The sequence below is a fragment of the Grampus griseus genome, assembly GCF_964374135.1.
Source record: "Grampus griseus genome assembly, chromosome: 11".
Taxonomy (NCBI): Eukaryota; Metazoa; Chordata; class Mammalia; order Artiodactyla; family Delphinidae; genus Grampus; species Grampus griseus.
This window is the reverse complement of record NC_139005.1, coordinates 65,655,275-65,670,499: the sequence shown is the minus strand read 5'-3', so window position 1 is coordinate 65,670,499 and position 15,225 is coordinate 65,655,275. Positions and strand designations below refer to the sequence as shown.

Below are 15,225 nucleotides of genomic sequence, written 5' to 3'. Positions count from 1 at the left end.
AACTTGCTTCCTTCACTGTCATCTCCCTAGCACATAGGGAGTGCTCATGTGAAGGTTTGTGTGTGTGGTGTTCATGAACACATGCTAAGAAAGAAAAGGGCACTCTCTTCTGTCTGAGGCTATTTCTAGGCACTGTGTGTCCTGACCACTCTTTAAAATTCCAAGAAAAAAAATACAGAGTGCGGAAAGTCATTTTGGTTATTGGGAAAGTAAGAATTTTGGCAGGCTGTGTTTGTGGAACAAAATGGTCTGAAAATTGTTGAATATGGTTTATGATTGGTAACTGATCTACTAATTCTGTCTCAGTGATTCAAAGCAAACTCAGTTCTTCTTATAGACTCCTTTGAATTCAGACATGGTGAGGCATGAATGAAATTTTCCTCTAATATTTATCCTTCACTGCCTTCAGCTTCTGACAATACTCTGTGTTACACATGATGTTCTGTTTCTCACCTTTTTTAATGCAAAATCATATTTTTGAATTCTTTCCATGTTGTTATATAAAGATCTAGCCAACTTATTTTGCCTTTTACACAATATTCCATCATGTGTTTTTACTATATTTGATTCATCCATTTTCCTATAGATGGAAACCTGGGTTGTTTCCAATTCTTGGCCACAAAACCGGCTTTCGTCAGAATCTCTTATATTCTGATGTCTATAGTATATTTTCAAGAGCAAATTACGAACTTTGCATCATTTCCCAAATCCATTTGGCCATGCTTTGTTTCTGGGGAGCTTGTGGAAATACTGTTCTATGGAATATAGTTTGAGAAACTCTAGATTAGAAAAGTAACATATGAGTTAAACATGCATTTTTACTTTGAGAATGAACTTTGTTCGTGGGACAAAAATAATGTCCCATGAACAAATGATAAATCTGAATGTGTGAATTATTTAGGAACAATAGTATTACTTCATATATGTGCAATAAAATATAGCAGACAATAATGCCACTTCTGTGTAGAATATAGTACGATATAATTTCAGATATAGGCAAATATAATATGGTATAATTTCAGATATAGGCAAAAACAACAGCTACAAAGCAAAAAGAACATCGGGCATGTTATATATTGAGCAAATTCTAACAATCTCACTCAGAAAAATAAATAATTCTAATTAATTATACCTTTTAAAAATGTTTTTGGTATTAAAGTTAAAGTTTAGGGAAAGTGAACCATTAACATATTGTTACAACAAAGATTTATTGAATATCCTCGATTTGTCAGAAACTCTGCTAAGTCCTGAGGCTATAAAAATAAACAAGGGGGCTTCCCTGGTGGCGCAGTGGTTGAGAGTCTGCCTGCCGATGCAGGGGACACGGGTTCGTGCCCAGGTCTGGGAAGATCCCACATGCCGCAGAGCGGCTGGGCCTGTGAGCCATGGACGCTGTGCCTTCGCATCCGGAGCCTGTGCTCAGCAACGGGAGAGGCCACAGCAGTGAAGAGCCCCGCGTAATGCAAAAATAAATAAATAAATAAACAAAGGTAACAAAATTGTCTTAAAGGATCATGCTGTTTATTTGGAGATGAGTACATAATTCAATTATTATGAAAAAATGCAGTAAGTGCATTGATAGACCTTGAACAAGGTATTATAGATCATTAACAAGGCAGTGCTTTAAAAATAAGTCAGGCAGATAGGATAGGGAAGAGTATTCCTGGTAAAGGAAATAGTATGTGAAGGAAATAGAAAATAAGAAAGATGAGAAAATGGAAAAGTGGAGATAGAAACAGGAAGAAGTAATCTGTGTCAGATGCAATAGACATACTAAGAAGAAAGTATTAGAGAGGAAGAGTTACCTGTAAGTCAACAGTGCCTCTAAGCACATAAACTAATATTTCTTCCTGTGTGGCACTTTGGTGCTGGGTTTTGAGTGCTTATTAGTGATGAAAATTCCTGATATGCCTCAAGTGTGAATTCTGAAAGATCTATGAGGTCAAGTGCAACAACCATGCCTAAGTTATCTCCATATCTACAGCACTTAACATAGGGTCTGGTATGTATAGATGCACAATAAATGTTGTATGTATGGATGGATAGTTAGAGAGATGATATGTTTGTATTAATTGTTACTGTTGAAAAATTTGATGATTTTCCATTTTCAGTGAGAAGAAAGCAGTGTTGCAGAAATTAAAGAGTTTTGGAATCAAGGAGGATTATTTTTAGCTGTGTGACCATGAGCAAGTTATTCATCCATGCTAAGCTTCAGTATTCTCATCTGAAAAATAGGAAAGAGATGAAGTAATTCATATAAAATACTAAGTTCAGGGCAGAGCAAAGTGGCTCCTGCTCACAATGGTAGTTGCTATTTTTCAATGAGAAATAAAGCTAATTCATTGTGAAAGGACCATGTTTTAGATGGTTTGGATTTTAAAAGTTAAAACCTGTTTAAATTTGATGTGCTTAAAAGTAGGAAGCTCTGAAAAGTTTTGTGAGCTTGAGGAAAATATAATTTTTTAAAGACTGAGGAAGGACAAATTAGAAGGGGAAAGACTGTAATCAGGAGAGGAAAAAACCCAACAATCTATTTCAGTCATCCACTATGAAACAGATGTCTGGATTCAAAACCCAGCTATACCATTGACAAAGTGTCTGACTTTTGAAATTTTATTTACTTCTCTAGGCTTCAGTGATTTTTTTAAAAATATTTTATATTCATAGAACAGTTTTAGGTTCATAGCAAAATTGAAGGGAAGGTGCAGAGATTTCCCATGTACCCTCTGCCCCTACGGATAAATAGTCTCCACCATTATCTACATCCCCCTTCAGGGTGGTACATCAGCTACAATTGATGAAACTATATTGACACATCATTATCACCCAAAGTCCATAGTTTACATTATGGTTCACTTTGGGTGTTGTATGTTTATACGTTTGGACAAATGTTTAATTACATGTATCTTCATCAAATATCATACAGAGCATTTTCACAGCCCTGAAAATCTTCTGTGCTCTATTCATCCCTCCACACCCCCAACACCTGTGGCAACCATTCATCTTTTTACTGTCCCCATAATTTTTTTTTGTCCCCATAATTTTTTTTTTCAAGAATGCCATATGGTTAAAATCATACAGTAGTAGCCTGTTTCAGATTGGCTTCTTTCACTTACTAATATGCATTTAAGGTCTCTCCATGTTTTTTCCTGGCTTGATAGTTTGTTTCTTTTTAGCGCTAGATAATATTCCATTGTCTGCATGTGCTACAGTTTATTTATCCCTTCACCTACTGGAGGGCATCTCAATTGCTTCCAAGTTTTAGCAGTTATGAGTGAAACTGCTATAAATGTCACGTGCAGGTTTTTTGTGCAGATGTAGTTCTCAGCTTTCTTTGGAGTGGCATTACTTTGGAATGAAATACCATGGAGTGAGATTGCAGAATTGTATTGTAAGAGTGTTTAGTTTTGTTTAGTGAGATTTTAGTATTGTGTTACAGAGTTTCATTACGATTAATGAGATAATTAATATAAATTGCTTGGCAGAGTGCCTGGCATATTGTAAGGGCTCAGTCAATGATAACTACCTTTACTGTTACTAGTATCTAGGAAAAGTTGATTTAAAAAATGCTCAGTTCATGTGATAGCATGGATGGAGGAGTAGGTACCGGAGAGAGAGATGTCAGTGAAAAACTGTAAAAACATTTGACGATTAACTCCAAACGAGGCATCTGCACCTGTTGCAGTCCTAGATATGCAGGATGTTCTTGTCTAACACTTGTTGCTCTGAATGGAAGGAGTACCCCATTTCCTAGTTCTCCACATTCCCTTTGGACTAATGAAGAAGAATCCTAAATGGTAATTATAAGTAATGATTATATAATTCTCCAGTTAAAAGAAAAAGGATTGCTAAATGCACTCCAAATCTGAACCATATAAACCTGATGGACATAGCCTCATCCACCAGAGAGCAGACAGCAGAGGCAAGAAGAAAGAACTACGATCCTGCAGCCTGTGGAACAAAAGCCTGTGGAACAAAAACCACATTCACAGAAACATAGACAAGATGAAAAGGCAGAGGGCTATGTACCAGATTAAGGAACAAGATAAAACCCCAGAAAAACAACTAAATGAAGTGGAGATAGGAAACCTTCCAGAAAAAGAATTCAGAATAATGATAGTGAAGATGATCCAGGGCCTCAGAAAAAGAATGGAGGCAAAGATCGAGAAGATGCAAGAAATGTTTAACAAAGACCTAGAAATATTAAAGAACAAACAAACAGAGACAAACAATACAATAAATGAAATGAAAAATACACTAGAAGGAATCAATAGCAGAATAACTGAGGCAGAAGAAAGGATAAGTGACCTGGAAAACAGAATGCTGGAATTCACTGCCATGGAACAGAACAAAGAAAAAAGAATGAAAAGAAATGAAGACAGCCTAAGACCTCTGGAACAACATTAAATGCAACGACATTGACATAATAGGGGTCCCAGAAGGAGAAGAGAGAGAGAAAGTACCTGAGAAAATATTTGAAGAGATTATAGTCAAAAACTTCCCTGACATGGGAAAGGAAATAGCCACCCAAGTCCAGGAAGTGCAGAGAGTCCCAGGCAGGATAAACCCAAGGAGAAACACGCTGAGACACATAGTAATCAAATTGGCAAAAATTAAAGACAAAGACAAATTATTGAAAGCAACAAGGGAAAAACAACAAATAACATACAAGGGAACTCCCATAAGGTTAACAGCTGATTTCTCAGCAGAAACTCTACAAGCAAGAAGAGAGTGACATGATATATTTAAAGTGATGAAAGGGAAGAACCTACAACCAAGATTACTCTACCCGGCAAGGATCTGATTCAGATTCGACAGAGAAATCAAAAGCTTTACAGACAAGCAAAAGTGAAGAGAATTCAGCACCACCAAACCAGCTCTACAACAAATGATAAAGGAACTTTACTAAGTGGGAAACACAAGAGAAGAAAAGGACCTACCAAAACAAACCCAAAACAATTAAGAAAATGGTAATAGGGACATACATATCGATAATTACCTTAAACATGAATGGATTAAATGCTCCAACCAAAAGACACAGGCTTGCTGAATGGATACAAAAACAAGACCCATCTATATTCTGTCTACAAGAGACGCACTTCACCTAGGGACATATACAGACTGAAAGTGAGGGGATGGAAAAAGATATTCCATGCAAATTGGAAATCAAGAGAAAGCTGGAGTAGCAACACTCATATCAGATAAAATAGACTTTAAAATAAAGAGTGTTACAAGAGACAAGGAAGGACACTACATAATGATCAAGGGAGCAATCCAAGAAGAAGATATAGCAATTATGAAAATATATGCATCCAACATAGCAGCCCCTCAATACATAAGGCAACTGCTAACAGCTATAAAAGAGGAAATTGACAGTAACACAATAATAGTAGGAGACTTTAACACCTCACTTACAGCAATGGACAGATCATCCAAAGGGAACATTAATAAGGAAGCACAAGCTTTAAATGACACAGTAGACCAGATAGATTTAATTGATACTTATAGGACATTCCATCCAAAAACAGCAGATTACACTTTCTTCTCAAGTGCACACGGAACATTCTCCAGGATAGATCACACCTTGGGTCACAAATCAAGCCTGAATAAATTTAAGAAAATTGAAATCATATCAAGCATCTTTTCTGACCACAACACTATGAGATTAGAAATCAATTACAGGGAAAAACCGTAAAAAACACAAACACAAGGAGGCTAAACAATACGTTACTAAATAACCAAGAGATCACTGAAGAAATCAAAGAGGAAATCAAAAAATACCACAGACAAATTACAATGAAAACATGATGATTCAAAACCTATGGGATGCAGCAAAAGCAGTTCTAAGAGGGAAGTTTGTAGCTATACATGCCTACCTCAATAAACAAGAAAAATCTCAAATAAACAATCTAATGTTACACCTAAAGGAACTAGAGAAAGAAGAACAAACAAAACCCAAAGTTAGTAGAACAAAATAAATCATAAATATCGGAGCAGAAATAAATGAAATACAAACAAAGAAAACATTAGCAAAGATCAATAAATCTCAAAGCTGGTTCTAGAGAAGATAAACAAAATTGATAAACCATTAGCCAGACTCATCAAGAAAAACAGGGAAAGGACTCAATACAATTAGAAATGAAAAAGGAGAAGTTACAACAGACACTGCAGAAATACGAAGCATTCTAAGACACTACTACAAGCAACTCTATGCCAATAAAATGGACAACCTGGAAGAAATGGACAAATTCTTAGAAAGGTATAACCTTCCCAGACTGAATCACGAAGAAATAGAAACTATGAACAGCCCAATCACAAGTAATGAAATTGAAACTGATTAAAAATCTTCCAACAAAGAAAAGTCCAGGACCAGATGGCTTCACAGGTGAATTCTATCAAACACTTAGAAAAGAGCTAACACCCATCCTTCTCAAACTCTTCCAAAAAGTTGCAGAGGTAGGAACATTCCCAAACTCATTCTATGATGCCACCATCACCCTGATACCCAACCCAGACAAAGATACTACAAAAAAAGAAAATTACAGACCATTATCACTGATGAATATAGATGCAAATATCCTCAACAAAATCCTAGCAAACAGAATCCAACAGCACATTAAAAGGCTCATACACCATGATCAAGTGGGATTTATCCCAGGGATGCAAGGATTCTTCAATATATGCAAATCAATCAATGTGATACACCATATTAACAAATTGAAAGATAAAAACCATATGATCATCTCAATAGATGCAGAAAAACCTTTTGACAAAATTCAACACCGATTTATGATTAAAAAAACTCTCCAGAAAGTGGGCATAGAGGGAACCTACCTCAACATAATAAAGGCCATATACGACAAACCCACAGCAAACATCATTCTCAATGGTGAAAAACTAAGCATTTCCTCTAAGATTAAGAGCAACACAAGGATATCCACTCTCACCACTATTATTTAACATAGCTTTGGAAGTCCTAGCCATGGCAATCAGAGAAGACAAAGAAATAAAAGGGATACAAATTGGAAATGAAGAAGTAAAACTGTCCCTGTTTGCAGATGACATAAGAGTATACATAGAGAATCCTAAAGATGCCACCATGAAACTAATAAAGCTAATCAATGAATTTGGTAAAGTTGCAGGATACAAAATTAATGCACAGAAATCTCTTGCATTCCTATACACTAATGATGAAAAACTTGAAAGAAAAATTAAGGAAACATTCCCATTTACCATTGCAAGAAAAAGAATAAAATACCTAGGAATAAACCTACCTAGGGAGACAAAAGACCTGTATGCAGAAAGCTATAAGACACTGATGAAAGAAATTATAGGTGATACCAACAGATGGAGAGATATGCCATGTTCTTGGATTGGAAGAATCAATATTGTGAAAATGACTATACTACCCAAAACAATCTACAGATTCAATGCGATCCCTATCAAATTACCAATGGCATTTTTTACAGAACTAGAACAAGAAAGCTTAAAATTTGTATGGAGACACAAAAGACCCCTGAATATCCAAAGCAGTCTTGAGGGAAAAAAACGGAGCTGGAGGAATCACACTCCCTGACTTCAGACTCTACTACAAAGTTACAGTAATCAAGACAATAGAGTACTGGCACAAAAACAGAAATATAGATCAATGGAACAGGATAGAAAGCCCAGAGATAAACTCACGCACCTATGGTCAACTAATCTATGAGAAAGGAGGCAAGGATATACAATGGAGAAAAGACAGTCTCTTCAATAAGTGGTGCTGGGAAAACTGGACAGCTACATGTAAAAGAATGAAATTAGAACAATCCCTGACACCATACACGTAAATAAACTCAAAATGGATTAGAGACCTAAATCTAAGACCGGACACTATAAAACTCTTAGCGGAAAATATAGGCAGAGCACTCTTTGACATAAATCACAGCAAGATCTTTTTTGATCCACCTCCGAGAGTAATGGAAATAAAAACAAAAATAAACAAATGAGACCTAATGAAACTTAAAAGCTTTTGCACAGCAAAGGAAACCATAAACAAGACAAAAAGACAACCTTCAGAATGGGAGAAACTATTTGCAAATGAATCAACGGAGAAAGGATTAATCTCCAAAATATATAAACAGCTCATGCATCTCAATATTTAACAAACAACCCAATCCAAAAATGAGCAGAAGACCTAAATAGACATTTCTCCAAAGAATACATACCGATGGCCAAGAAGCACATGAAAAGCTGCTCAGCATCACTAATTATTAGAGAAATGCAAATCAAGACTACAATGAGGTATCGCCTCTCACTGGCTAGAATGGGCATCATCAGAAAATCTACAAAGAGTAAATGCTGGAGAGGGTATGGAGTAAAGGGAACCCTCTTGCACTGTTGGTGGGAATGTAAATTGATACAGCCACTATGGAGAACAGTATGGAGGTTCCTTAAAAAACTAAAAATAGGGGCTTCCCTGGTGGCGCTGTGGTTGAGAGTCTGCCTGCCGATGCAGGGGACACGGGTTCGAGCCCTGGTCTGGGAAGATCCCACATGCCGCGGAGCGACTAAGCCCGTGAGCCACAACTACTGAGCCTGCGCTCCGCAACAAGAGAGGCCGCGATAGTGAGAAGCCCGCGCACCGCGATGAAGGGTGGCCCCCGCTTGCCACAACTAGAGAAAGCCCTCGCACAGAAACGAAGACCCAACACAGCCATAAAAAAAAAAAAAAACTAAAAATAGAATTACCATATGACTCAGCAATCCCACTACTGGGCATATACCCAGAGAAAACCATAGTTCAAAAAGACACAGGCACCCCCAATGTTCATTGCAGGACTGTTTACAATAGCCAGGACATGGAAGCAACCTAAATGCCCATCGACAGACGAATGGATAAAGAAGATGTGGTACATATATACAATGGAATATTACTCAGCCATAAAAAGGAACAAAGTTGGGTTATTTGTAGAGACATGCATGGACCTAGAGACTGTCATACAGAGTGAAGTAAGTCAGAAAGAGAAAAACAAATATCATATATTAATGCATATATGTGGAATCTAGAAAAATATTACAGATGAACCAGTTTGCAAGGCAGAAATAGAGACACAGATGTTGAGAACAAATGTATGGACACCAAGAGGGGAAAGTGGCTGGCGGGAGCAGGGGGTTTGGTGGTGGGATGATTTGGGAGATTGGGATTGACATATATACACTAATATGTATGAAATTGATAACTAATAAGAACCTGCTGTATAAAAAAAAAAAAAAAAAAAAAAAACCTGATTAACAGGTCAAAATGGTATAGTGCAGAAGCACTGGACACACAGTCTGGAGAACTGTGTTCACAGCATAATTCACTCTCTATGGGTTGTGAGCTTCATGAACTTCAACTTATATCTTGATAATTCAGTTTCCTCAGCCATAAAATGGGAATGAGACTCCCTCACTATTTATTTAGAGAGCAAGATGAAATAATGAATGTGAAGATAGTGCCTAAAATTTGCTAGAAAGTTAATAAATGTAAGACTAATCTTAATACATGGAGTCACTAAATAGTTTGCTCAGAATCAGTGCCATGATAGTGAATTAAAAATGCAAAGTCTCTGTCACCAATAACATCTTGACTAATTTCTGTCGTTGGTTATGAACACATGATTGTTTCAGTGCACTTACAGATTTACATTTTCTTTTTTCACTAAGCATAAAAGCATGTTTCTCTATTATAGAAAGTTTTGATGACAAATACATAGCAGAAAGCTAAAAACAAAATTCACTGATAATTTTACCACCTGGAAATATGTAATGTTAATATTCTGAAATATTTCCTTCTGATCTTTTTTTTTCTTTCTGTAGATAGCAAGCTAAATCTCTAGAAAGATAAACCAGATACATGTTTTGTTTAAAAATGGTATGATGTTAAATGTACAGATTTATTAATATTTTGCCTTATAATATTTATGAGTATAGGATTAATTTTAAATATATATGTTAATAATATACAATGCAGAATCTTTGTTACTTTCTTCTTTTCTCCATCAAAACTATGCCATTTATATGAAGAAAAATTTTTTATGGAAGTGTTTATTGTTTTCTACTTGTTGCTTATTTCCATTCTCCACTTAAATAATATACTCAGAGAATATCAACATTTAAGCAGGCACCGATCAGAGGAGAAAACATTTATCTGTAATGCCAGCCAAATGTAACAATGAACTCTTTCATCTTGATTCTACACTAAGTCTACTCTGAGGTCTTTGAAGTACCCACTTGGTTTGAAGCCACTCAGAGAAACTTAGCACAATAAGTGGTTTGAAGCAAACAAAAATATAAACCCTAAACCTTTCCCAGCTTTGCATAATCATCATATTCATTTACTTTTTGCTAAATTTGCCTTTGTGGAGATTAGGTTAACCAAACCTGTCTCCTCATTTTGCTTTTCTTTTTGATCTTCTGACAGTGCTTTCCCAGCCTGGTGCCAAATTTTCCCAAATATTTACATGCATTTGACAAGCATCAATTTTATTACTGAGAATCACTGTAAAGAATTTAATGTTAATATGGATCTATTACTATTTACTATTTTTCAAAATTATTTAAAAATATTTGTTTGTAAGTTGGAGTAACTGAATAGTTGAATTAAGTGTCTTACCCTTCTTTTTAAGCAAACTTTATTGTGTCTAAATGCATAAATTAATAAGAGAATCTTAGATAATGTTATCAAGTCTTAGATACGTTTATTATTTTGTAAGATACAAGTGCATTCTCTTTCTTCCGCCTATTAAATAAGTAAACTTCTTAATCTCTAAATAGTTTATTTAAGAATTTTTTTTTTGATTGTTGGTGGTGGTTGTTGTTTTTTTCTTATGATGTAGTATGCTCAGTCTAAACATTGCTATCTGGAACGAGAGTATGAGATCTTTGGAGTTGTTCACAAAATTAGCCAAATTTAAATTATTCTATATTATCAATATGCTATCATACTAATGTTAAATTCAATATGATGTATCTGATACATTTTGAAATATATTTTATGCACTCATCTGAGCAGCGTATTATAATATGTATTTGTTAAATACCGTGTACTAGCATTTTTTTAAAGTTGGAACCAAGTTAATTTAATAACAGCAATGTACATATAAATAACAGCAATGTATAGTCATCTAGGCCATGTTTTCTATTCTCTACACTCAAAAGTTTATATTTTGATTTTTTTTTCTTCCTGCTGGAATACATTTTTTTAATCTGGAATATGTCTTCAAAAGTTTTTATTCCTCTTTCAGGAATTTGCTGCACTGACAAAAGAATTAAATGCCTGCAGAGAACAACTTCTAGAAAAGGAAGAAGAAATTTCTGAACTTAAAGCTGAAAGAAACAATACAAGAGTAAGTATAAAACTGCCTTTGCTTGGAATTAATTCCATGTATAGCTCAGTGCCTTATCTCTAGTATACTCATAGAAATATAAGCCTTTAAAAACTTGAGCAAGACTTTAAGCAGACGCCAACTCATGGTCTGTTACTTAAATTAAAGAAGAATTTACTGTACTACAAAAGTCAAAACAGGAAGACAGGAAACCTAAATTACAGTCTCGGCTACTAAATCATTATGTTGCCTTAAAAAAAGTTAGTATTTCTTCTGGTCTTTGCTTTATTCGACTTTAAAAAGAAGAGTTGTATTTCAATAGTGAGTTTCAAACTGTTGCATTGGAATAGGTGGGCAATGATACTTCAGAAGCTGGTGGTGGGTGATGGGGGAGGGCAATGGGTTTGAGAGGGGAGCATGAGTTTTGACTTTGGGGTGCTATGAGGGCATAACCTAACATTCATCCTTACCTCACCCCAGAAAAATAACAATTTTTTAAAAGGTGTTTAAAAACATAAAACCACTGGAACAGGACTCTCCTAATTAAAAGAGGCATACCTTTTCTGTTTTAGAGGATCATTAAGGAGACTTCCAGTTCTGATATTGTGATTTTATGAACCTGATGGAATTTACAGTATTCTGTTCTTGGAAACCCATGTATTTGTTTAATCTCATAACATGCCATGTAACATTAAAGTTTAAAATTTCATCAAAGATGCTATATTTTCTAGTTCAGAAGAAAAATTCACTAAATTTCATAAAATATATAAATCGCCATATTACCCATAAATAAGAGAAGTTCCTCTAGTAAAAGAATGTAGAGAAAAACCACTTTGGTGTGATTATAGTTCAATCTCAATGTGAAGTAGGTGAAAATATTTTAAGTGTTAGAGCTATGGCAGATTCATGCTGAGAAGGTAAGTTACAGTTAACTGTATATTCATTGCATGCTTGGTCTTAGAGAGTAATATAAAAATGACAGCTCCACAAACAGTCAGCTTGTGCCCCTGGAATGAGCTTGTGACCATGGAATGAGAGATACCATTGCATGCATAATAGTTATATGATCAAACTCAGTTTCTTATTTTTCAGGGTCTTACTTTATGGTAAAGAGAATTCACAGGTTATGTACGTAAGGAATTGGTTTTCATTGAGACTTTGATGAGCCAGTCACATGGACTGCCTCTTATAGAACATAACAAGAGCAATTTAGATCGTGTTATCAGGTGTCAGATTATTTTTTTCTGTTTCTTTCTCCCTCTATATATTTTTCCCACCCTTGATTTTTAAATCATACAAATTTAAAATGTATTTTCCATACAAATTTAAAATGTATTTCTGCCATGAGATTTATTCTGCCCTATTTCACTATTTTCTATTTTAATGCTTTAGGCAACATTCCCAAGTGTAACTCAATATAGCCAAATGTAAAAGCAGGAACAGGAAGCTAAAAATGGAGGGAAATGCAAACTTCCCAGTAGACTTCCAACTAATCTTATTTAAAATGCACAAGAAACTCTTTTATTAGCCATGTATGTATTTCTCCTTTATACAGCCCTTTAACCCTTTCTACAGCCCTATGAGAGAAATATTATAATTATCCCCTTTTTACAGATGAGGCAGCTGAGCTCAGAAAAGGGCAAATCGCTTACCAGAAATCACACAGTTAGTAAATAGCAGGGAAGGGATTTGAAAGCTAAGACAAACTAACTCCAGAGCCTGTGCCCTTAGCCATGAGGAAGAAACTCAAAGATTTACTACAGTTTAGGGGAAACATTGCCTAAGAGTTGACCACTGTAGTATGGAGTGCGTTATGCCTTCTTGATTGTGACTAATTCCAGAGACTGGGAGGTTTGGCAACAGCATCCTCACAGCTTTCATCACATTACACCCCATGAAGCTTGGAACTACCTGTCGTTATTGCATCTGCAAAGGAATTTGGGGCAACAAAGAAAGCAAGGCAAGCTGTACTTGAAATACCCATTCAGGAATCAAAGTGAGAGAAGTACAAATATTAAGTTCCAATAGGGTAATAGAAAATGAAGCCATTGATTTTTAAACGTGAACCATAACTACTTTGAAAACATGAATCAAGCTGGAAAACATTTTTCTACCTTTCCTAAAGCAATGATGTGGAGGATTTTTGTTGTTCATTATGTCAAGGAAAATAGATTTATGAAACCTTCCTTGTGCAAAATATTGATTATATAATAACTTCTTAAGTTACATAACCACCTCTCACCCTCCCCCACCACCCCAAAAATACCCAGGACTGAAAATCAGGCCACTTTCTTTCTTCCTCCATAATGCCCTATTAAATTGAGAACATCCAAATAAAATCATCCTAATGTTATTCATGATTATACAAAAATAAAAACAACATAAATTGTAGTGGGTATTTACAGAAACATTCAACCAAGCTTTATTGTTTAATGTTTCCATACTACCAAAAATGTAGAAAAAATGATGAAACAAATTTTATTATTCCTAAAACTTCTCTGACCATACCTAGGCAAGTTATACTTACAGAAAACAGCATTCCTGCCATTATTTCAACATCCTCAAATTGACTACTAAAACTTATGTTTTGGCAGAATTACCTGGATTAATTAAAAAGTAAAGGAAAACTAGAAATATTAATATAATTATTTCTTAATATCAGAGTAGACAAGTTTTGTTGTTGTTTTGTTGTTTCAACTGTTTTTGTGCCTGAAGATCTCAAAGGATGGTTTATATTATTAACAGTGTTTCAGAATGCAACTATTGTATGACTTTGAAAGAGAAGTTAGGGTTTCAAGAGCTAGTCTTAATGTCAGTTATGAATCATTACACTGTAATTTCATCTCATAGGTTATAAACTAAAAAAAAGACAGTTATCTTTAGTTCAAATGAAAGACTGAATTTGAAACATTCCTTACTATGCCTTTTTGTTTTGATCCAAAATAATTATGTTAAATAAATGTTCAAATACAATCAGACACCTGCCATTAATAAAGAAAAGCTTCCCGTTCTTGACAAACCTGTTTATACAAGTTAACAGATTCCCTCCAAACTTATTTCCTCGATGAGTAGAACATACAATCCAGTTGAGAAAGGAAGACCCTAGTAGTTGAAAGCAGGTGAAGATATGTGCATGCGTGTATGGATTCATGTATATATATTTTTGAAAGTGCTACAACAAGATATGACTGATACAAGAGTGAATAAGATAGGACATATACCCTCCCAACAGCTATTTCAATGTGGGACTCAAACACATACATAAGAAGACACATAGGTTATCTAAACCATACTTGAGAGTAAAGGATGCTGAGTGGACTGATCATGAAAGCAATCAATTTGAAGGTTTTCATTTTCAGATGTTAGTATTGTGTTATGTGACCATATTACAGAGGCCAAATTAATTTACAGGGCAGAATGCATTTCTACTTGAAAGCCGTGTGTGTTTGAAAATAATTGCACACAAGGTTATGTTGAATTCATATCTAATGGAAAGATTTATAGTTTTAGAAATTGAGCTTAAAAATTCCCAGTGAGGCAGTATGTGTATATGCATATACAATATTATATGTTTGTGTGTATACATATATAGGCTGTGGTCATTTAAAGTGAATTCCAACATAGATGAATGGCCACTCACATGGTCCCTGCAGTCCTTTGAGTGTACCAAAGAGAGTGCCTTCTGCAAGATTTATGAAACATTCGATTAAAGTTTGGCTCCCAGCGAAGGTGTACAAAGTAGTAGACTGTTAGTGTCATCTTAGGTAAGTTCCTTTTTATTTTTATTTTCACTTGAAGTGTAAAGCTATAGAAACATGCTAGATTAGGACATTTTTGGCCACATTCTCCAATATACATAATGTACATTCATTATTAG

The 15,225-nt window shown here is 35.1% G+C and overlaps 1 protein-coding gene across 13 annotated transcripts in view; it reads left to right on the top strand.

Annotated features, from left to right (window-relative positions):
* PPFIA2 (PTPRF interacting protein alpha 2) overlaps nt 1–15,225 on the top strand; it is a gene marked incomplete at both ends in the record, with an annotated part of 468,557 nt that overhangs the window by 263,230 nt on the left and 190,102 nt on the right. For all 13 annotated transcript variants that reach the window (XM_082667019.1, XM_082667016.1, XM_082667015.1 and 10 more), the window contains one exon: nt 11,268–11,369. In XM_082667019.1, coding sequence (XP_082523145.1) covers nt 11,268–11,369 — 102 coding nt within the window. The remainder of the gene's footprint in view (nt 1–11,267; nt 11,370–15,225) is intronic.